This window comes from Colletes gigas, unplaced genomic scaffold, assembly GCF_013123115.1.
Source record: "Colletes gigas isolate AHSC1104 unplaced genomic scaffold, ASM1312311v1 Colletes_gigas_Sc00012, whole genome shotgun sequence".
Lineage (NCBI taxonomy): Eukaryota > Metazoa > Arthropoda > Insecta > Hymenoptera > Colletidae > Colletes > Colletes gigas.
In genome coordinates, this window is record NW_025106641.1 from 8,674,298 (window position 1) to 8,697,885 (window position 23,588).

The window sequence follows — 23,588 nt, forward strand, 5'->3', positions numbered from 1 at the left end:
TGCATTATACATTTTCTCACGTATCTATCGTTCTAATTTCTTTGGCTAAGTACACACTGAACGTGCAAAATCAAAAAGTTGACTTTCGAGAGAAAATTAGAATTGGGTTAGATCAATGACCAATGATGAATCATCTTTTTAAATCTAATTATACGTTCGTACGATTTTTCTAGAATTACATTTGCAGGATTTTTAAATCCCCTGATGGATAAACGCGAAGTCACATTTTAATTTTCATAAAAGTACCCGGAGTGGATCGGAGCAAAATAAAAGAAATTTTTTATATTTTCATAAAAATCAGTATTCAGGGTACTCACATCACAGACTCATATTGAAAAATCTATACTGATTATTAATTTAAAATCTGTAAATTCTGAAAAATACGTTTATCATTTCAGATAAATGGCTTCCTTTGGAATCAATCATACGTATTCGCGATATCGAAATACACCAGCCATTATTTTTCTCCGCGGATCGACCGACTTTATCTTTCTTGAGGAAGCCTCGCTAGGTCGACGCCGCTCTATAGACTCCCGTTTTGAAAGGAGATCATACTAAAGAACCAAGGTTCCATCTCCAGTCACAATTGACTTTAAACTTTCAGTTTGCTAGCTTTTACAGAGCTTTAAAAACTCCTCGGCGTAGTTGACTCGTTGCAAGTTTTAACAGGAGAAAGAATTTCAAGGATATAAAATATTTCCTTCGTCGCTCGAATACGTACATAAGATACTCTGAAAGAACCAACGTTCCCTTTTTAAAAAATGACTCGACGTTTCATTTCCTATCCTCGAGAGTGTTCATCCTCGTTCGAGTACACGATTTCACATCAATTACAATAACGAGTTTCCCTCTCGATTGGTTTAGTTCTATCGCGGTCTATTTATTCGCTATTATAATATCGTTTCGAAACACATCCACCACTCGAAGGGAATAACGATTCCTTTCCGAGAGGGTCACCAGAGTCCATCCTTAAGTTTCATCTGATCGTTCCTTATTTATAACCCGGCGGGGGACCGCCATAAAAGCGTCGTGGCGGACCGGAAGTATGATGCAATTACGGAGATGTCATGCAGCCGGGGCCTGAAAATACGGCGTTTACCCTGTTCAATTCGGTGGTCGAAACTCGGTTTATAGATATTTTATGAGCCGTGCAGGGACTGCCTCGTGATTTCATTGGCGCGTACATCACCGCGCCGAAATTACGTCGATCGTACGGGTTTCCACCCCCGAAATCGCTCGAAAATTCATTCCGGCCATAACGATTTCCCTTCCGGGGCCAAAAAAACATTGTTGTTACGAAGCAATGGTTGACAAAAATTCTGTGCACCTATAGGCAATTAACTTTCTTGTATGTGAGAAAGTTAACAGTTATTGTAATTTGTAATTGGACCTACGAGACTGTAGAAAACTATTAAAGTCAAAATAATAACAATTATTTGGTATTACAGTAATGGACAAGTCACGAATTTGTCTATTATTTATTTGGAATTCGATAAACTCGATCAAAAAGGAATTTCTACGTTCACTTTGAATTTATAATTGGACCTACGGGACTGTAGAAAGCTATTAACGTCAAAATAATAATAATTATATAGACGAGTCACGAATTTGTGTATTATTTATTTGCATCAGCTAAAAGGAATTTGTAAAAAACTATTAACGTCAAAATAATAAAAATTATTTGGTATTACAGTAATCGACAAGTCACGAATTTGTCTATTATTTATTTCTAATTCGATAAACTCGAACAAAGAGGGATTTGTACGTTCCCGTTCGGTTTAATCTAAGATCGAGACGAGAAATAACGAATCGAGCACTTCCACGGAGTTCCCGGAACAAAAATCGATCGATGAAACTTCAATCGAATCGTTCTTCCCATCGACGAGCCCGAAAACACCGAGCCAGACGCGAGCCAGGATGCGTTTTAATTATCGGTAACTACTTGCCGTCCGATCGGGGACAAAGAACGACGGGGAACAAGAAAAATACTTGAACTTTCCTAGCTGGACGAGGTTTGGACAACGCTCGGAGACTTTCAAGACGAGGGGACGTTTCCTTTTCGCTGATTATTTCGTTGATTGTGTCGCTCTTATGCCCGGCGAGAAACTTTAATTCCGACAAAGAATATCCACGAAGCGTGTGAACGAGCAAACTCCTAGAAAATTTAAAAAATTTATTACAAGAAAAATCTCCCCTCGTTTAATAATTCTCATGACTCTCGTGATATTTACTTCTGTTTTTTAAAATTTATACCAGAGGCTTTTCTAACGCGTTTCGCGCGAAGCAGATGCTAAAGTGCGCCAACGAAAAATTTTTCCAGGCCCGTCGAAGTATTCGCGCGGGAGTTTTCAATTAAGTTGGATGTTCGGAAATGCTGTCGAAAGTTCCCGCGCACGACCGGATCGTACAAAGGGTTGCACGGCGGTCGAATTATCGGATTCTGAACACGCGCGAAAATCGAGCCGCCGCGAACATTCCCGAGCTTTCTAAATGCTAGCCGCTGCGAGCAACACGCTTAAACATTCCAGTCGTTTAATCTCGCGGCAACCGCGAAAAGTAACAGACGAAAAAGAGCCGTTGCTCGTCTGGGAATGAACCATTCGACGAGTAAACAGGAATCAACTCGAACGCCGGAACGTAACGCGTTCGTAAAATCGATGCGATCGGCGAGGGTGGCGAGCTTTTAACCCTGCAACACTCGATCTCGTCTCCTACGCTCCGTGTCGATTTTAATTTGTTCAAACTATTTTTCGTCTGTTTACACGCGCATCGAGGGAACAAATTTTTGTTTAATAGTCGGAGCTGTTCGAAAACGAGTCGCGGTTGAGCACCATTTTCTATGTTGTATTGGTCGGAATTGGATGATGTATCGTTGGGGGTGTTTCTATTATTTATTTATTAGTAGAGAAAGAGATACAAGTGTAGAAGATAGTTACCTAACAAAGATAAACAGAAAGACAAAGTAAAATGTTAGGAAGTGTGAGACCGACTGTGAATAGTTACAAGGAGATGTCAAGTAAAGGACATTTAAATGATAGAATTGAATGGTTAAAAACATCGATCAAACCATGTGCAGTATCCACAAATAATTCATAACGACGTAGGATTCTGGAAGAAACATTAAATTAAAGATCAAAATTTATACCTGTAAAATAGATATTTGTTTGGTTTTTGATTAAGAGCATATTGATATGAGAATTACGATTCTAAGGATAAATAGTTAGCCCTAGTGCAACGTTTAGATTTTACTAAATAACAATAATAATAGTACACGAACTTGTAAAAATAAACGGTGATAAATGAATATTTACCAGAAAACCAAGTCGTAGATTACCTGATCGAGCAAGCGTGGTGCAAATTAGGATCGATGGACTTCTTCCAGAGCCACTAGATCTATTCTCAGGCAACCGATTCTCCCACCATCAGGATCCTCACTACGTTAAGCGCTCGACGAGCCTTGGTCCCAGCTCAGCTCTCTCCGCGCAAACGCACAGAGGGGGAAGAGTTTCTGCGCTTGCGCGGACGGGAGAGCAGTGGAGGCGGCCATATTTGCTTCGCGAGCCGTCAGGCGATCAACTCTGATGTAAATCGTAATTTTACTTTTTTCTTTTCAGGACAACAGGCATATGTATTTGCAAACGATCATGAAAGTTAATTTGGAAAATTGACCAAATCGTTGATCAATGTTATATTAACACTACGGCTGTTTTTGAAATTTCGTTTAGAATTTCTAACACACAATATTATTTTAGCGCCATTTAACTTCGCTTCTCTTATAGTATTCGTACAATGAATTTTACATTATTCACATCTATTCTTATTGTTTGTTTTCTGAGAAAAATATGTAGTCTTGCCTATCACGACCGGTCTGATTTATATTTTTGTGTAAAAAACTCGACAAAATTTGACTAAACGTCTTTATTTAGAGGTATATTCGTTATATTCTGTACTAAATTTTCATATCTGTGTTTATAATTTTACATATGCATTCTCGAGACTCCTATGTATCTTTACTTACAGTCTTATTTTGGAAACCTAACGTACATTCTATTCGTTAACGATGTAGATTGGAAACGATCGAATGCTTTCGTGAGGTACTGTGTGTGTATTTTGAAATTTTGAAGGAAAGAAACCAGGGAACGAAACAATCTTTAATTTATGGAGGACCAGATCGTTAATCGTACGGGAGCCCGGTGAAATGGTTTCTCTAAATTCTTCGACCGCCGTGAAGTGACTGCGACGGAGTATATCGAGCTTAGTTTCCTGAAGGAAATTACCCGAGGTCGTGGATGCGGTTTACCGAAAATTACGCGACAGCTCATCACGCGTTATGGCTGTCCTGCTCGTTCCACGGAGCGAAGGCTCGCGGAAATGACCGCCAAGACGCTTCGGTATCTTCGTCGCGTAAACACGAAACGCGCGAATTAGAAACCTTCGTTTTAGTATACGTTTGGCAGGTTACCTTGCTGATCGTTCAACTTCTCAAAGGAAACGGAAACGAACAGAAGCATCGTGTATCAGAGCAGTGGTCTTTAATCTTTCGACAGCCCAACGAAGCTCGATCCTTTTCCAGAATAAGAATATTTGCTATTTTCGTTCGAATTTTATTAATTAGCATCATTTCGTTCCCGATATGCCAATCAACAGTGACGTCGACATTCTCTGTTCTCACCTAAATTATATTTTAAATGCACGTGTTCTCAGTCACACACTTTTACCTCGTCCCATTCTGATCGATTCTCGCTAAAATTAATTTTCCTGTATTTCCTTTTTCGCCAAAAGGTTCGTATAAATAAAACAAATTAAATTAAACAATGATCTATGATCTTCAGCCGTCGTTCTGAAAGCAATTCTTCCGAAATAACGGTACTTTGAATGCAAACGCTCCCATGCATCCACGTTTAATCAATAATTAAATAATTAATAATTATTCCTCGATATCCTCCGCGCAACAATGCCATTGTGACGAACGATTTCAATTTTATTTATACGCTCATCGTGAATCAACAATAATCTTCGATCTTAAGCATCATATTTTTAATGGATCTTCATTTTATTTTTTTATTAATTAATATTCCAATTTTATCTGAATACTTTTCAACGTTTTATCTAGCGAAGAAATTTCTTTACTCTTTTTTATGAAGAAAATTTAGCAATTGTCTATCGATGAATATTAAATTACAATTTATATTGTAATTTTATAATAAAAAAAAATATTACTATTTAATATTTATTATATTTTTTATATTACTATGTAATCGATCTGCTGTAACGACTGTAATAACTGTAATATGTAACTAATATATTACGATTGTTATCGATTAACTATTCAACGCACGAAACACGGTTGACAAACTTTTCCATAGAGCTCGAAAATACTGTCGCTGGAACTAGCTGCTGACAAAACTTCTTAAGTTCCGCGGACGAGTTGGAAGTAAGGAGAGTTCGGTAGCCGGAGTCAACTTTATAATTCATGACATAATTTTTTGCAGCTTGTTAAAGTTACGCCACCGGAACGCGGGCCCCGTAGCCGAGAGTTCAATTATGAAAGTCATAACTTTACATCGCTTATCACGGACGTGAATATAATTCCGCGATACATAAAACGCGTTATGCGTCTCTGTTATTAATGGACACGATTTTCGGTGCGAATTCGGTGCACTGAAATAAGGAAAAAATTCGGAACTATGAAAAGGAGCAACTGATGAGGCTGATCTTGATTTCTTCAAATTATAAAAGATACAAATATTCGACGAAGTTAATCATAGCCGTTCGATGCATAATCGAATATTTTTTTTATTTTTCCTTATTAATATAACTCATTTAATAATATGAAAGCTCTAGGAGAGTGAAGGGTTAAAAATTTTACCCGAGAGACGTTCGTTCTTGATAAAGTATCGAAACCCTCCCTCCAACCGGACATTCTACTTAATTCACGAGTTTTAGAAATTAATTCGATGGTTTCTCTGTCCGAGAAAATTGAAATGCAATTTTTAACTCTTTGCTCTCAGTCTTTATTAATATAATTAATTTATTAATATTGAAATGGAATTTTTAACCCTTTGCTCTCCCGAGAGTCTTTATTAATATAATTAATTTATTAATATAAAGACTCCGGGAGAGTGAAGGGCTGAAAATTGCATTTCAATTTTCTCGAACAGAGAAACCATCGAGTTAATTTCGATTATTGAGATACGTAATAAACTCGCGAAATAAGTGGAATGTCCAGCTGGAGGGAGGGTTTCGATACTTTATCGAGAACGAGGTTCTTTCAGGGTACCTTCGATTTCGATACAAAGCTCAAACGTTCGCGTAGGAAGCAGCCAGCAGCTTGGAGAGCAATTGCGCGAAGAAAGGTACGGGAAACGAGGTGGAATCCAATTGGAAACAGCATTATCCTTGACGAATGAGGCGACGCGTGATGATTTTCCGAAATGACCGCCGTTCCGAGCGGTTAAATTTCCGTGCAGGTGCACGCCGCATAGCGCTCGATAATGGTGGCGCATCGCAAATTTACAAAACAAGCCCGGCTAAATGACAAACGCTAATGCGAAACGATGCCTCAATTAAATGGCCCTATGCAAATCGCATTTTCCTACCGCGGACGTTGCGTGTCCCGTACTTATGCGTACGTTCCACCGGAACAACGTATGAATTCACGTCCGCGATCGCCAACGAATGGATATGCAGATTTCCTTAATTAATCGAATGACGAACCTTCGAATTCTGTTCCTCGCACGAATCGAACCGTTTTCTAATGACAGCTGCCATTTCTGGCTTCTTCGACTCTGCAAACACGAGCTCATCCATTTTTTAGATTTCTTACCCCGAAATCTCTAAACACACGTATATTTCAACTAAATGTTTACCTTAGGAAAAGATTAATATCAACAGTAAGAAATGTAATTTAATGAAAATTAAGTTTGATTTATTCTGGATTCACGATGTAAAAAAAAATATTTATTTATTATTAAACACACGTATTCTGAAACTAAATGTTAGTTACCTTAGAGAACGATTAATATCAACAATAGGAAACGTAATTTAATGAAAATTGAGTTTGATTTATTCTGGGTCCGTTTCAACCCACACACAATTCTTTTATTAGCTTCAACGACCTAATGAAAAAGTATTTATACATAAATCTCACACAGAATGAATAGTTAGCGTATTTGATATCGTACGCGGCAAAAATCCGGCACAAAAGGGCAGAAATAAACAGGAGAATGATTTTCAAAGCACTTTCTATGACGGTGAAAAGTTACTCTTGTCGTCGTATTATGTAATTTATGTAAACTCGTTCTTGACAAGATTCCCTTGAAAAGTAACACAGATATTCAGGTACTCCCTTTTGACCGCTTCCACCAGCGAAATTCTCTCCCAGGAATAGTTTTATCTCGGTGAAACGAAACGCGGCAAACTAGATTCGCGTTTAAAGCAATTCTCGTGTACAAAGTATTTCCCCGGTTTCATTTTCAAAGACATCTTTTTTGCACGGTACATTCTCGCAGCATTGCGAGAGAACAGTTAAGTGATATTACCCAAAGATCCTCTAAGGTAAAGAGCAACGTGTTTATTTTCACTTTAATAATCTCAAGTTTTGTTTAAATAATATACGTTGGCTATTCGTCTCGTTCGATAAGTGTAACGACAATTTTAATAGTGTTTATGTACAATTACTAACGATGAAATTGAAGTTAATATAAAATATATAGCTATGAATTTACCAAATGATAAAATTTTCTCGATTTAGGGTGCATTTTAATTTTACAGTCGGCTGGCAATGCCAGGAAAACCATGTATCGTTTTTCTTTTCACTCGTGGATTTTCGTTCCAGTGATTTCAATTTCGATATTGGGGGATGCTGGATTAGTTTTTCGGATCGTCTGTGTAATCCCTTTAAAACTCCCGATCGTTTCACACCATTAATAGTCCATTAATTGATATAATCCTTTCAGGGAAAGAGATTGGAGAGTTCAAGTACATGACACATATTCCACCAGAAATATTAATTTTTATATTTTCTGGAATATTAATACTCAGAATTGTTACATAATATAATTTGATGTTAATTCTAGTATTTTTTTTTGAGTTACACGTTCAAAATATTATTTTCCATCGCAGTATACATATAAATAAAGAAATAAAGAATTACATTAAAAAATAACAATAAAGTAGAAGCTTTTAAATTCAAGAACAAGAATTGTAATAATTTACTATATCCTATACTTGGACTCAAGAATATCAATTTATCATTTCGACCACAATTAAATAATTTATTTATATCACGTATAAATTGTAGAATTTTTTAAAATAACAATGTTAAATAGTTCTAAAAATATCTCAACTCCGAAAAAAAGGTTTTGTAGCAAGTTCTATTACTACACTGTATCTGTAAGGTCACTAATTGACTATTCCGTTTTTGGTGGACCATCGTCATGCTGTTTCCATCCTATCAGCATGCTTTCAGACAAAGAGAAATCCAACAATTACAAGCGAAAATTCCTTTCACGATCCAGAAATAACTTCGATGCCCCAACCTACTCCGGAGGACGACAAAGGTTACGAAAGCTTTCACTTTGTTTCCCTTCAAAACATTCACACCGTGTTAATTGATAGCAGAAGTGCGTTCAACCCTCGTTGCAGCCTCGAACCAAGGGTGTCGACGTTCGCAGGAATTCTCGATATTATGAGAAGGGCTTCCGAAGCATGAAGCTCAGATGTATAGTTCCAAGGACTACTATAAGGGTTCAATGACTTTAGCTATGTCTTAATATATTTAAGAAAGCCTCAAAAATATATTACACTAGCTGATCTTTCATAAAATATCAATGATCGTCGAAATTCTTATAATTCACAAATGGTGATGTGTTTAAAAAAAAAACAATTTTTCATATTCACCATTGATAACAGATTAATTTCAATCATATAATACTTTATTCTACATAGAAGAAATAGCAGTTCCAAGTAGGTTAAGAATGAAAACAATTTTGTGCCATGGAGCAATATTAAAGAATTGCTGAGAGGAATATTTTCTGAAATTAGTAACCTTCCACCATCGATACAAGATTAAATTTGACTCACATGATATTTTATTCTACATAGAAGAAGTGGCAGTTTCAAATAGGACGAAAATGAAAACAATTTTTCTACGGAGCAATATTCAAAAATTGCTGATGGGAATATTTTCTGAAATCAGTGACCCTTCACCATCGATACAAGATTAATTTCAGCCACAAAAATATATTATACTAGATAATTAATCTCTCATAAAATATGTCTTAAAAAAAAACAATTTCATGTTATTATAGAGAAATGTTAAAAAATTGCTTTCTAAAGAATATTTTCCTAAATCACACAAGATTAATTTCACTCGTATAATACTCTATTCTACATATAAGAAATAGACGTTCCAAGTAGGATAAAAATGAAAACAATTTTGTTAGATATATACCAATATTATTATAGCAATATACCAATATTAGACATAGAGCAATATCAAGGCATCATTGATGGGAATATTTTCTGAAATTAATAGCCCTTGACCATCGATACAAGATTCATTTTACTCGTGTAACACTTCATTCCACACAGAAGAAGTGGCAGTTCCAAGTAGGATAAAAATGAAAACAATTTTATATCATGGAGCAATATTAACACTAGAACTACCAATAATTATGCTGTATTTATTTGTACCAAAGGGATTAAAACGATAGACACTTAACGAAATGTATAATACAATTATTCATTCTCTTATGGAAACCTACGTTACATGTTCAAAAATCGAGTCGAGTAAATATTTTACAATTCTTATTAAAAGTCACGAATGGGTCATTTTGGCCCAGTTTGGTAGTTCTACTGTCAAAGAATCGCTCATGAAATATTTGTTAAAATCAATAACCCTTCACAACACTATTCATCACAGAAGTAGCTCCGAAATAGCAGTTCAATGAGAATGAAAACAATTTTGTGTAAGAAGAAAAACATCAAAGGACCGCCGATGCGAATGGTTTTCGACGTCTTCCAGCGAGGCGAGTCACTTATTTCCGACGTCACGAATCGTATTTTCCGTCGTATCAATCGTGGCATATGTGCGTCAACGAGCACACGCGAGACGCGTGATCCGCTTAGAGAGATGACGCCGCGTTTTCGCGTCACGCAGGATTTGCAGGTTACGCGAACCGTTCGGACGAATAACGTATGCGTTGTCGCCTAGGTGCACACGTGCAACGACACGGAACCACGGCCTCAGGATGCGCCGGACTTTTGGCACTTTACCGAATGTATTCAGGCCGTCGCGAAATTCAATTTGCGCGTCTCGACCTTTTCACGGAATATTTTATTACCCGTCTTATACCGAAACTCAGCGCGAAAGGGTCATAGCGGACGCTCTGAACGAAGTCTGGACCGTTATCGCGGATGAGAATGGCATTGTTGGCAATTATTTTCTCCCTACTGGACTCTTTTCCCTTATTATCCATTGTCGAAAGAATTGCGGGACTCTGAGTCGATTTCAATCATAAGAAATAGTTTTACTGGGGAAAATTGTATACTATTGTGTCACTATCAATTGTTCACATCCCTTAAAAGTATGTAAACTTATTTAAAATTTTTTTTAGTTTAACGTGAAAAATAGTATTAAATGTCTCTTGACAAATGATTTTATCTGTTTCTTATTTCTTTACGTTTCTTGTTTCTTTTACAACGTAGAGTTAAGCATTCACTGCTCGTTCGAAGATTTCAAAGAAAATTCAGTTTCTTATATCGTATAAGATAGCGAAAGAATTTTGTTTCACTGCGGGGGAGTTTCATTGAAATCGTAGAACATTTTCTAAATACTATTTTCATTCCCTAAAGTTTCGTGTATGCGGTTCAGCAGTCACTATAAAGTAATTGAATAACGAGAATGGCATCGATACAGAGGAACCAACACTCCGCAATTAAGTTAACTGAAATTCATTTACTCGTATCAGTATTCACGCTGAATTTATATTCAAATTAATTCGTACGTTGTGTACACCTCTAAAACAAAAAATTTAAATACATTGGACATTTCGATCACCGCGACCGTTAATCGGTTCCGAATTATTACTGAAACGTAAACAATTCCCATCAAATGTTCTCGCAATTTCGAGAAATCGAATCTTTGATGTAGAAGGTCTTTATGATTTCTGTTATTGTTCTAAATCATAAATAGAATAATTTCAATAGCGGTTTAAAGAGCTTCTTATTTATTTATGTTTAGAAAACATAATGCGTTTTATTACAACAGTATTTCATGTATGGAAAGCTTGTGCAGAAATAGAGTGCATTCGACTCTTAATGGACCAAGCAGGAAAATAAATGTTGGTCTTAACGTAGTATCCAAATGGCTTTATTAATAAATTATAGTAAAACTCGGACGAAGTGCTGGCTTCGAAATCTCGAGTAATCTTCAAACGAAACTGCTAATCGTAATAATGTTCTTGTTGAAAGAAATTATTTCTTGTAATATTTTAGAAGTGTGAGACATATTTATACGTTTAACTTAAGGGTTTACTTTAAGGGTTTAACCCTTGACGTACGATTTAATATAATTTTTCAAAACGTATACTATTTAATTTTGTTTAAATTTGCTGCTGCAAGGAATGGCTACGAAATAGAATAGATTGTTTTACGTATACTTAGAGATTGTACAAATGTGAGATTTTAATATACAGGGTGTTTGGCCAACCCTGGGAAAAATTTTAATGGGAGATTCTAGAGGTCAAAATAAAACGAAAATCAAGAATACCAATTTGCTGATTGAGGCTTCATTAAAAAGTTATTAACGTTTAAAGTTCCATATCGACCGGAAAATTTTTCATCGAAATTAAAAAATTTCAAATCATTCTGAAAAAATTATTATTGGCTGCGGAGGTCAATTACAATAACTTTCGGTGAATAGACATACCCTCGAAATCCTGCGCACTTTCGAGAAAAAAATTCATTACCGAAAATATAATGTCTGACCATACCATTGATATGTTTCACTGAAATTTCATGCGTACCTTTAAAACATCATAACTTCCGAACGGATTGAAGGATTTTAATATTTCAAAATTCAAATAACGCGTATTTTAGTGAAGGATATGTAGAAATTCTAACAATATTGAAAAAGTTGTTCCTTGACCCCGTAAAGTCAGAAAAACCCCATAAAAATGGTCCAATTTTCAAACAGTCATAACCCCTGTAATAGTGAATATATTTAAATGAAACTTTTTTCTGAAGTAAAGCTCATTGGTACCTACAAAAAAGTATTGGACAACTTTTCTATAGGCCATCAAACAAAATTACTAAAAATAAAAACGAATTTTTAAGAAAAATCGACAAGGGGGAAAAATTCTTTGACGAAAAAGAAAATTTCAAATCGTTACGGAAAAATTATTTTCGGTTGCAGGGGTCCATTACAATCACTTTTGGTGAATAGACATACACCCGAAATCCCACGCAGTTCTGAGAAAAAAATTCGTGTAGGTGGACAAATTTTATTAATAACTTTTTAACGAAGCCTCAATCAACAAATTGGCATTCTTAATTTTCATCTTATTTTGGCCTCTAGAATCTCTGAAATTTTTCGCAGGGATGGTCGAACACCCTGTATGAGGTTTGATAACGACCGAGTAGCTTCATCATTGTGAAACTTCATATCAAGAACTTTTTAAGAATCAGTGACAATAATTGTATGCCAAAGGCTTAATAGATGGACAATTTCGATCGCTAGATAATAAATGGACATTTTTTAACGATTCAACCTATACAAACTGCACTTTCTTCGATAGTTAAACACCGAAGATTTGAGAACCGTTCTGTTCATCGTTTCGCCACTGACTATCGGAGGCATTAGGTGGGATCATCATCGAGCAATGACGCTGTAGCCAAGTCGATATTGGACGCACCATTCGGCAACCCGTTGGCCGTATAAAGTGTACCGATGGTGACCATAATCCAGGAACGGTCACGCTCGTAAACAAGGGCCGACAAGAGGACTGCGAAATGTGCTTTGAGGGAACATATATCCGGCCCGCCTGGCAACCCTAGCCCCATTCTAGTTCGCACTCTGCGCCCTTTTGACCTGACCGTGTCCACCTTTGCGTCAGGATAGACAGGGTAACAAGGATTTGCAATGGTAACGACGACGTTTCGGCGGCCCCTAAAAGCGCGGTTCGCCGATAGTCGCGCGGACCGTTTCAGTGTTTCTCAAATATTTTCATTGAAATCCTCCGTACACCAAAGTGGACGACCACGAAAGTTGACGTCCATAATTTTGAACGAGATGGACTTTCATCCATCTTAAAGTTTCAGACTCGAGACGAGAAAAATACAGTTCTGGTCTGTGAGATTTATTATTCGTCGACTTTATTTTTTGAAATAGTATTTCAAACTTTAAACGATCTTTGGGAAATTGTGATTAAAAATAAATTTATTTTTATGTCTCTTCTTTTGATATGCTTTCGTTCCTTTTATCGTTCTATTATTAACGAATTTAATTCCGCGAAGGGCCCGAAGCAACGTTGACAAATTGCTCTTGTTACAAAACAATGAAAAACCTTTGAACAATTATTATTATGCGTGTACTAATATATGAAATATATTTTACGTACATTTTTCGTAATAATGAGTAACGAACGGATAGAATTCGCAGCCCGGTAATAAGCAACGAACATGGGAATGAATTTTGTTTTCGCTAATGAAAATTAAAACTTTGTCATATCTGTTTGCTTTCGTAACTAACGAACGCGTCGCATATCTTTATTAATATAGATCTAAAGCCAGTGACAAACAAGTAAATTGAATTAAAATTGTTGTTTTTGAAATAAGGATACGGCCATTTTAAACTGACAATTATTCAACAGGCGGATGTAGAATTTCATTCTCAATTATAAAATTGTTTCAAAATAGACCGAGAACTTTATGTATATTAGTATATTAAAAATATCAAATTAATCGCAAAGTTCGTTGGTTGTAAAGGCAATACAAATTATGGTAATTCGTCCTGAATTCACTGGGGAACTCATTAATAAGCCTTTCCTACAGTCGTCCCCATAATTAGAAACAGTAGAAGAGGAGCCTTTGAATCCTCTATTTAGCATAATACAATATTTTGATAAATTTCAAGTGCCAAAGTTTCCGAACCTTAAACCTCTTCCGAAAGTTCCACGTTTCTTAAAATGTTGGCGCCTATATCGAACGCGGGAATTAAACAACGTTTAAATATCAAACGTCTCGAAGCATGGAACTCTGAAATATCCAAATATTCTAAGAAGTTTTCTCGAACATTAGAATTTCATGGAGGAAACGGTATATTATGTATTTAAAAAACATTTAAATGCTAAGTATCCGAAACTTTGGAACTCCGAATGCTGTGGCGGAGGTATTTCATTAAAATATTTGAGGAACACTATGATAATCCATACAAAGTTGGACCAAACATTGAACTGGAGCTGTTCAAATATCAAAATTAAATTGAATCTAAAATTTGAATATTTATTAAAAGTATTACTATATGTGACTCTGTACAAATTATTTTAACACACAAAGTAAATACTAGAATATCCTCGATGTGATATTGTTCGAAATTACTGTTCTTCGTAACGAAAGTTTAAAATAAAAAGTCTTATTAAATTTTTGATGCATTCCGTTGGTCGGTTGTTTACTAATTTTTTTACCAACTCTATAAATAACGAGTAATATATTATTGAACTGAACTTCGATTTTTGTAACTATCAATTTTAAAATAATAAGTAATTTACAGATTTATATATAGTGTAAATGAATAATATTTAAATTTTCACAGAAGAAGCTAGTAAACTCTGAATGTACTTTTTAAGCAATTCCTCAGCATCCAACTATTATGATGGGCCATATTCAAAGAAATAATATAAAAAAAAATAAGTAATTATAAATAGTGTTTGTCCATTTGTGAATCGAAGTCTAGCTATGGTAAACAATTGAATAATACTTAAATTTTCATCAAAAAAGCTAGTAAACTGAATGTACATTTTAAGCAATTGCCTCCAACTATTATGACCTGCCATATTCAAAGAAATAATTAAACAAAAAGTAAGTAACTTATAAATAGTGTTTGTCCATTTGTGAATCGAAGTCTAGCTATGGTAAACACTTGAATAGTACTTAAATTTTCACCAAAACAGCTAGTAAACTGAATGTACATTTTAAGCAATTGCCTCCAACTATTATGACCTGCCATATTCAAAGAAATAATTAAACAAAAAGTAAGTAACTTATAAATAGTGTTTGTCCATTTGTGAATCGAAGTCTAGCTATGGTAAACAATTGAATAATACTTAAATTTTCACCAAAAAAGCTGGTAAACTGAATGTACATTTTAAGCAATTGCCTCCAACTATTATGACCTGCCATATTCAAAGAAATAATTTAAAAAAAAATAAGTAACTTATAAATAGTGTTTGTCCATTTGTGAATCGAAGTCTAGCTATGGTAAACAATTGAATAATACTTAAATTTTCACCAAAAAAGCTAGTAAACTGAATGTACATTTTAAGCAATTGCCTCCAACTATTATGACCTGCCATATTCAAAGAAATAATTTAAAAAAAAATAAGTAACTTATAAATAGTGTTTGTCCATTTGTGAATCGAAGTCTAGCTATGGTAAACAATTGAATAATACTTGAATTTTCACCAAAAAAGCTAGTAAACTGAATGTACATTTTAAGCAATTGCCTCCAACTATTATGACCTGCCATATTCAAAGAAATAATTTAAAAAAAAATAAGTAACTTATAAATAGTGTTTGTCCATTTGTGAATCGAAGTCTAGCTATGGTAAACACTTGAATAATACTTAAATTTTCACCAAAACAGCTAGTAAACTGAATGTACATTTTAAGCAATTGTCTCCAACTATTATGACCTGCCATATTCAAAGAAATACACTAATCCTTCGAGGTTCAAAGAACTACAGTAGTCTTTGTAGTAAAAATAGTCTAGCACAAAGGGTGGAAACGTGTCTGATTTATCAATATCGTGGAAGGGGAGAGGAGGGAAGTAATATCCTGAAGGTTCGTCGCGATCAAACGGATGTCAAGTTCAGCGGCGGCTACAGGCTATTCGCGGCGTTCGTGGCGGGTTTCCTATTTTTCATAATGGAATAATATAGCGAGTATACTCACGAGATGAGAGTCCCTTGTGGTGAAAGTGATTGGGTCCGAGGCTCTTGGCTCCGGACAGTGGAAATCTATTTTGCCCCAAGCGGCCGCCCCGGCGGCTCCGCTTCTGGTCGCCTCGATCAGATCCATTTTCACCCCCTCCGCCACGAATTCGACCTGAAAAAAGGGGACGGAAAAAAACATTTTCATTACTTCTTCGATCCACGCCCGCCGCGTATCTCGATCCCGTCGAAACGATACGCGGCCCGATTTACTCCGTTAAACATCACAGCGAGGAAAACGGAAACCGATATTAACGCATTTTCCCGACGTTAATGCATCGCTGGAATTTTCTGTGCGTGTGCAATTACTTTTAAAAGGCCGTGATTACTTTTTCAAATTAATGTACATTTAAACGAGATTCTCTTTTATTTGGATCTCCGAGCAAGTAGCTTTATTGAAATTGATGATATTCAAACGCAAAAGAATTCCTTTGCGAGTATAAATTAAAATTTGAGCAAATATTTTTATACGAATAATAGATTTGCGATTATTTCGTTGATTCGAGGAAAAATTTTAGGGTATTAATAATTTGCGGATTTGCAACTGGCTTAAGGCGAATCGAATGTGCGTTAGGTATTAATTCGACGTGGGTCTTGGTTGGTGGTTGGATCTGAATTGGATATTAATTAGGTCTGAGTTAGATCTGGGTTACGATGAATTACGCGTTAATTAAGTGTGGATTAAATCTCGTTAAATACGAATACGTCAAGATAAAGTAATTAAATCATTGGTAAATATAATTACGTTAATTAGTGGGATGGAATCATTAATGATCGAATCAAACTGTTTAATTGGTTGATCGCTGCAAGCCAAGTATACATATTATCGCAGCTAAAGGTGATTATTCTTTTCTTGTTGATATTTTCGATATTCTTTGTAATAAATGATGAAACATTGATACTAGAGTTAGTATAATATTTTAATTCATTTTTAAGAGAAATTAATCCCTGAATTCAAATTTTGAGGACCATGTATATTCTTTTTTTTATTATTCCAACTATATACTATAAAAGTAAAATAGTAAATATATATAATTTCACCTTTTGATAACAGAACAATACAAATGTATAATTTATAATTGCTTGCCACCATGGTTTAAGAAAATTAAACAAAATACATAAGCAAATTTTAATAATTAATGGAAGATATATGTACAAAAATCTCGAAGGAGTTTACAAAAAGCTTACTTACGAAGTTTTTAAACTAAATATTTGATGTTGAATATGATTATTTTAATGAATAAAGCCCAATTTGTATCAATATCGAAACAACGTAGAAAAACTCGACAGTTCAGTAGAAATAAAATTGTTCAGCCGTAAACATTCCGCAACAACCGTAACTTCAGCTGCAAAAGTATTACAAATAATGAGAGTAATGATAATAACAACGGCAGCGACGTAATAATTAAGTATAAACGCGAAACGATTCGATGGCTTCGCGGATTTTTATTTATATTTAAATCGCACGGCCGGCGAACAGGAGCAATTGAAAGATAAATCCAGAAACACGATTATTAACGCGCGCATTAACATAGTAATTACATATTAGCAAAGATTTATATCTTTTATCGATCCCAGGCAATCGCGATTTACCCCACACGGGGGAGGCGGGCATTATTTATCCAGGCCGTTAAAATCGCGACCGGTTAAAATTCGGGAGTATTTTTCAAGGTGATTTACGATCGTTCGTTTTTACCGCCTCGCATAAATAGTATAACGAACTCAATTAACCGATCGATTACTTATTAGCCGGACATAAATATACCAGCGGGCGTTGCTAATTATTCGTAATTGTTATCGATCGTGCAGCAAACACGTTGTAAAATATTTATCAGAATTAAGTACTTCTAGTTTGATAAATAATTCAGTTTTCATATTTTTAAATAATTCCACGTTAAATTTGTTTTTAGACGATGCTCGAAGTCACATTAGCTGTCAGTAGCAACTATACAAATATGGAAGAATTAATTTAAAAAATGTTTTATTAGCAATTATGAGACTCCTATTCGTCCGTTTAATTTTACGTAATATTTCGAAACTTCGAGCAGGTTACGAATATTCTGCAAGGAACTTTGTGTTCATTTTATAAAATTCAATACTGTAGCGCACTAAATTATGGAGAATGGGCAAATAAAAAATAACTGCAGTCCAGCTACATTGTTAACAAGGAAACTTTGGCTCTCACGACGCTAAGGAACTTTTTAATAATTTTACAGCGAGCTGGATCGTAGGAGATGTATATTCATTGCATGACATTTTCAAGGGACAGATTAAACGACGTTATCGTTTTTTAAATGTAACATACACGATCATCTTGTTTCTCTAATTAAAATGAAAATCAATTCTTGATGAAAAGATTTTAACAATGCGATCCATGTTCTTTAACAGTCATTTATCATTCTTTTCTTTCAAGGAGAACCAAACTCAAGGACTAAAAATTTGGAATGAAATATTAACAGATAGAGTTTAATATTAATATAGAATCGTTTCGAGGGGTTGTTTAGGACAACCTATGTTATCTCACTATAATTCTCATGTTTATTCGATACACCTTCAATTGGACACACACACACACATACAGAGTTAAGTTAAATGTAAAAATTTTTGATAAATTACCGTAATTTTCTGTAAGGCATTTTTTCAAGTTTCTATGATATTAATATTTCTGGTAGTAATAAATGCACTATAATTGCCCGTAGTTTTAGTGTTAAATACTAAAAAAAGAAGCTTGAAATATAACCTGAATCCTCTGGTACCTTAAAATTCAAAAAATTCTTGAAATTACCACAATTCTAACGCGGGAGTTTCAAGTTATTTTTTCCTGATTCGAATTAGGTAAAGTATAATTTAATTTCGCCATTTTCATCCTCATCGTGTTTGGAACTGCTATTTCTTCCGTGTATGTAGAGTGTTATACGAGTCAAATTGAAGGGTTACTGATTTCAGAAAATATTCTTCAACACTAGGACTACCAAACTGGTCAAAATTCGTAATTTCTAATAAAAATTATTACAAATCTACTAGACTGGATTTCCACAAATTTACCACGATAAAAGAATGAAGTACCATTTATTTCGTTTTAATTTCTTTGGTACAAATAAACACACATTGTTGGTAGTTCTAGTGTCCAATATCCAAAGTTTAATATCCAGGTTTCTCCAACGATCCAGGAACAAGAAAGAAAGCAACCAACGACCCCGTGCGCCGTTTTGACTCGAACTCGAAATGAATAAACAGTTCCCCGTCAGTCATGGCTTTCCGATTCCGCGGATTCAAGCAGAATCCAATAAACTCTCCTCAGCCGTTCGCAAGAGGAGCGTTACTACCGGGGCAAATCCTCTTTACGGGAACAATACGAGCCAGGTCTGAGAAACGGAGGCTGAAAAACCGTCGGAAGCAACGCGACCTAATAAATCAACTGCTCCTTAGCTGCCGTATAATACCGGAGCTATTTACACGATCGAAGCAGACGGTATTATTTGTCGGATGAGACCCTCCGCTGAACGTCCTATTGGACTTTCGACGATTGCACAAAGTGGACGTTTTCGAGCAGGGACGCGTCGCCATAATGGTTCGCGGCGATCAAAGCGGCCCCCTAAGTCTTCATTAAGATTTCCGGGGAGGGGCCAACCTCCCATCCACCGTCGACTGTTCATACACGAAGTTTGGCGAGCATTACCAAACGGGAGGCTGGAACGATATCGAGCGGAACTGGTCCCCGACGCCCGGAAGCTACGGCTGGATCCATCAAAACCTCGGAAACCGCGGGAGACAGTGTTGTTTCAGTGCCGGGCTGGGTCTTGTTTAAATTCCGGGACGGAACGTTGTAACCGACCGCGGATTCCAGTGTAATCGACGACGTTCGGGACCGAAATTCAGCAGTCGGGAACTCCGTTCTTGCGGGATTTGTCGCGCGCGGGACGCCAACTTCCCGCGAACCAACGGAATACGGGGGTCTTCGATTATTTACGTAACCGGAAGTTTCGTAATATTTGCCCTCGAATTGCTTCGAATGGCGGAAGGGAGACGTATTTAACAATTTTAACGAACCCTTCTACCGCGATACGATATTCCAGTTTTCCAGATATGGACGAATGTGTGCAAATATGAATGGTAGAACGGAGATTCATGTATCAAGTTTATGGAATGATTTTGTATTTGAACTTTCGAACCATGAGTTCGTTTTATATTATATAGGAGTAATTGTAATACTGGACTGTAATAATATTAGAGTAATATTAGATTATAATGCTGGAAAATTGAATCTATTACGATAGGAAGACCTGATTTTACAGGAAGAAATTAACGAAATTGTTTGATTTTATTGTATTAAGGAATAATTATGATTTCTTATGGAAGATTCGTTCATATTGAAAATGTTGTTTTATAGAATTTATGTAAAATTTACCTTGGAATTGCTTCGAATGGTAGAAGGAAACCATATTTAACAATTTTAACGAACCTTCTATTGTGATACGATATTCCAGTTTTCAGATATGGATAAATGTATGCAAATATGAATGGTAGAACGGAGATTCATGTATCAAGTTTATGAAATGATTTTGTATTTGATCTTTCGAACCATGAGTTCGTTTTATATTATATAGGAGTAACTGTAATACTGGACTGTAATAATATTAGAGTAATATTAGATTGTAATGCTGGAAAATTGAATCTATTACGATAGGAAGACCTGATTTTACAGGAAGAAATTAACGAAATTGTTTGATTTTATTGTTTTAAGGAATAATTATGATTTCTTATGGAAGATTCGTTCATATTGAAAATGTTGTTTTATAGAATTTATGTAAAATTTGCCCTGGAATTGCTTCGAATGGTAGAAGGAAACCATATTTAGCAATTATAACGAACCTTCTATTGTGATACGATATTCCAGTTTTCCAGATATGGATGAATGTATGCAAATATGAATGGTAGAACGGAGATTCATGTATCAAGTTTATGAAATGATTTTGTATTTGATCTTTCGAACCATGAGTTCGTTTTATATTATATAGGAGTAATTGTAATACTGGAGTGTAATAATATTAGAGTAATATTAGATTATAATGCTGGAAAATTGAATCTATTACGATAGGAAGACCTGATTTTATAGGAAGAAATTAACGATATTGTTTGATTTTATTGTTTTAAGGAATAATTCTGATTTCTTATGGAAGATTCGTTTATATTGAAAATGTTGTTTTCTAGAATTTATGTAATATTTGCCCTGGAATTGCTTCGAATGGTAGAAGGAAACCATATTTAGCAATTATAACGAACCTTGTATTGTGATACGATATTCCAGTTTTCCAGATATGGATGAATGTATGCAAATATGAATGGTAGAACGGAGATTCATGTATCAAGTTTATGAAATGATTTTGTATTTGATCTTTCGAACCATGAGTTCGTTTTATATTATATAGGAGTAACTGTAATACTGGACTGTAATAATATTAGAGTAATATTAGATTATAATGCTGGAAAATTGAATCTATTACGATAGGAAGACCTGATTTTATAGGAAGAAATTAACGATATTGTTTGATTTTATTGTTTTAAGGAATAATTCTGATTTCTTATGGAAGATTCGTTTATATTGAAAATGTTGTTTTCTAGAATTTATGTAATATTTGCCCTGGAATTGCTTCGAATGGTAGAAGGAAACCATATTTAACAATTATAACGAACCTTCTATTGTGATACGATATTCCAGTTTTCCAGATATGGATGAATGTATGCAAATATGAATGGTAGAACGGAGATTCATGTATCAAGTTTATGAAATGATTTTGTATTTGATCTTTCGAACCATGAGTTCGTTTTATATTATATAGGAGTAATTGTAATACTGGAGTGTAATAATATTAGAGTAATATTAGATTATAATGCTGGAAAATTGAATCTATTACGATAGGAAGACCTGATTTTATAGGAAGAAATTAACGATATTGTTTGATTTTATTGTTTTAAGGAATAATTCTGATTTCTTATGGAAGATTCGTTTATATTGAAAATGTTGTTTTCTAGAATTTATGTAATATTTGCCCTGGAATTGCTTCGAATGGTAGAAGGAAACCATATTTAGCAATTATAACGAACCTTGTATTGTGATACGATATTCCAGTTTTCCAGATATGGATGAATGTATGCAAATATGAATGGTAGAACGGAGATTCATGTATCAAGTTTATGAAATGATTTTGTATTTGATCTTTCGAACCATGAGTTCGTTTTATATTATATAGGAGTAACTGTAATACTGGACTGTAATAATATTAGAGTAATATTAGATTATAATGCTGGAAAATTGAATCTATTACGATAGGAAGACCTGATTTTATAGGAAGAAATTAACGATATTGTTTGATTTTATTGTTTTAAGGAATAATTCTGATTTCTTATGGAAGATTCGTTTATATTGAAAATGTTGTTTTCTAGAATTTATGTAATATTTGCCCTGGAATTGCTTCGAATGGTAGAAGGAAACCATATTTAACAATTATAACGAACCTTCTATTGTGATACGATATTCCAGTTTTCCAGATGTGGATGAATGTACGTAAATATGAATGGTCGTTTACGAAATGCTTGAAGAATGTTTGGTTTGAATTTTTGAATCATGAATTCGTTTTATATTAGACTGACCAAGCTGTAAAATTGAATCTATTATAATAGGAAGACCTGGGCTCCAAAAATTATTTGATTTCATTCTTTCGAGGAATAATTATGATTTTTTATGGAAGACTCATTTATATTGAAAACGTTGTTGTATATCTATATAATATTTGACCTGGAATTGCTTCGAATGGTAGAAGGAACACGTATTTAACAATTTTAACGAAGCTTCTACTGTGATACGATCTTTAAATATGAATGGTAAATGTGAATGCTTGTTTATGAAAACGAAATGCTTGGAGAACGTTTGGTCCGAATTTTTGAACCATGAATTCGTTCTACATTAAACTGTAATGCTGGAAAATTGAATCTATTATGATAGGAAGACCTGACCTCGCAGGAAAAAATTAATCAAGAGTAAATAATAGCGAAATTATTTGATTTTATCGTTTTAAGGAATAGTTATTTTCGTTCATATTGAAAATGTTGTTTTATAGTATTTGTGTACGAATAGAGCCCTTACGTGGATAAATTCGTACCAATAACATCTGATGTTTGTATCGACGAAGTCCAATTGTTCAGAGATCCGACGAAGAGTATAGATTACCCGATGTCTCTATGGTTAAACAAATATTCTACGGAAAGAATGACAGAAGCCGAATTTCCCTCGAGGTTTGGCAATAGGTCGAAAATCTGGCGGTACTCGCGCAAAATGAAACTTTCGCCATTGTTCGAAAAAACCGCGTACACTGTCGC

At 34.9% G+C, this 23,588-nt stretch overlaps 1 protein-coding gene across 1 annotated transcript in view; it reads right to left on the reverse strand.

The window, feature by feature from the left end:
• LOC122399111 (neurexin-1) overlaps positions 1 to 23,588 on the reverse strand; it is a 455,816-nt gene that overhangs the window by 160,641 nt on the left and 271,587 nt on the right. The window contains exon 9 of the mRNA XM_043399529.1: positions 16,174 to 16,326. Coding sequence (XP_043255464.1) covers positions 16,174 to 16,326 — 153 coding nt within the window. The remainder of the gene's footprint in view (positions 1 to 16,173; positions 16,327 to 23,588) is intronic.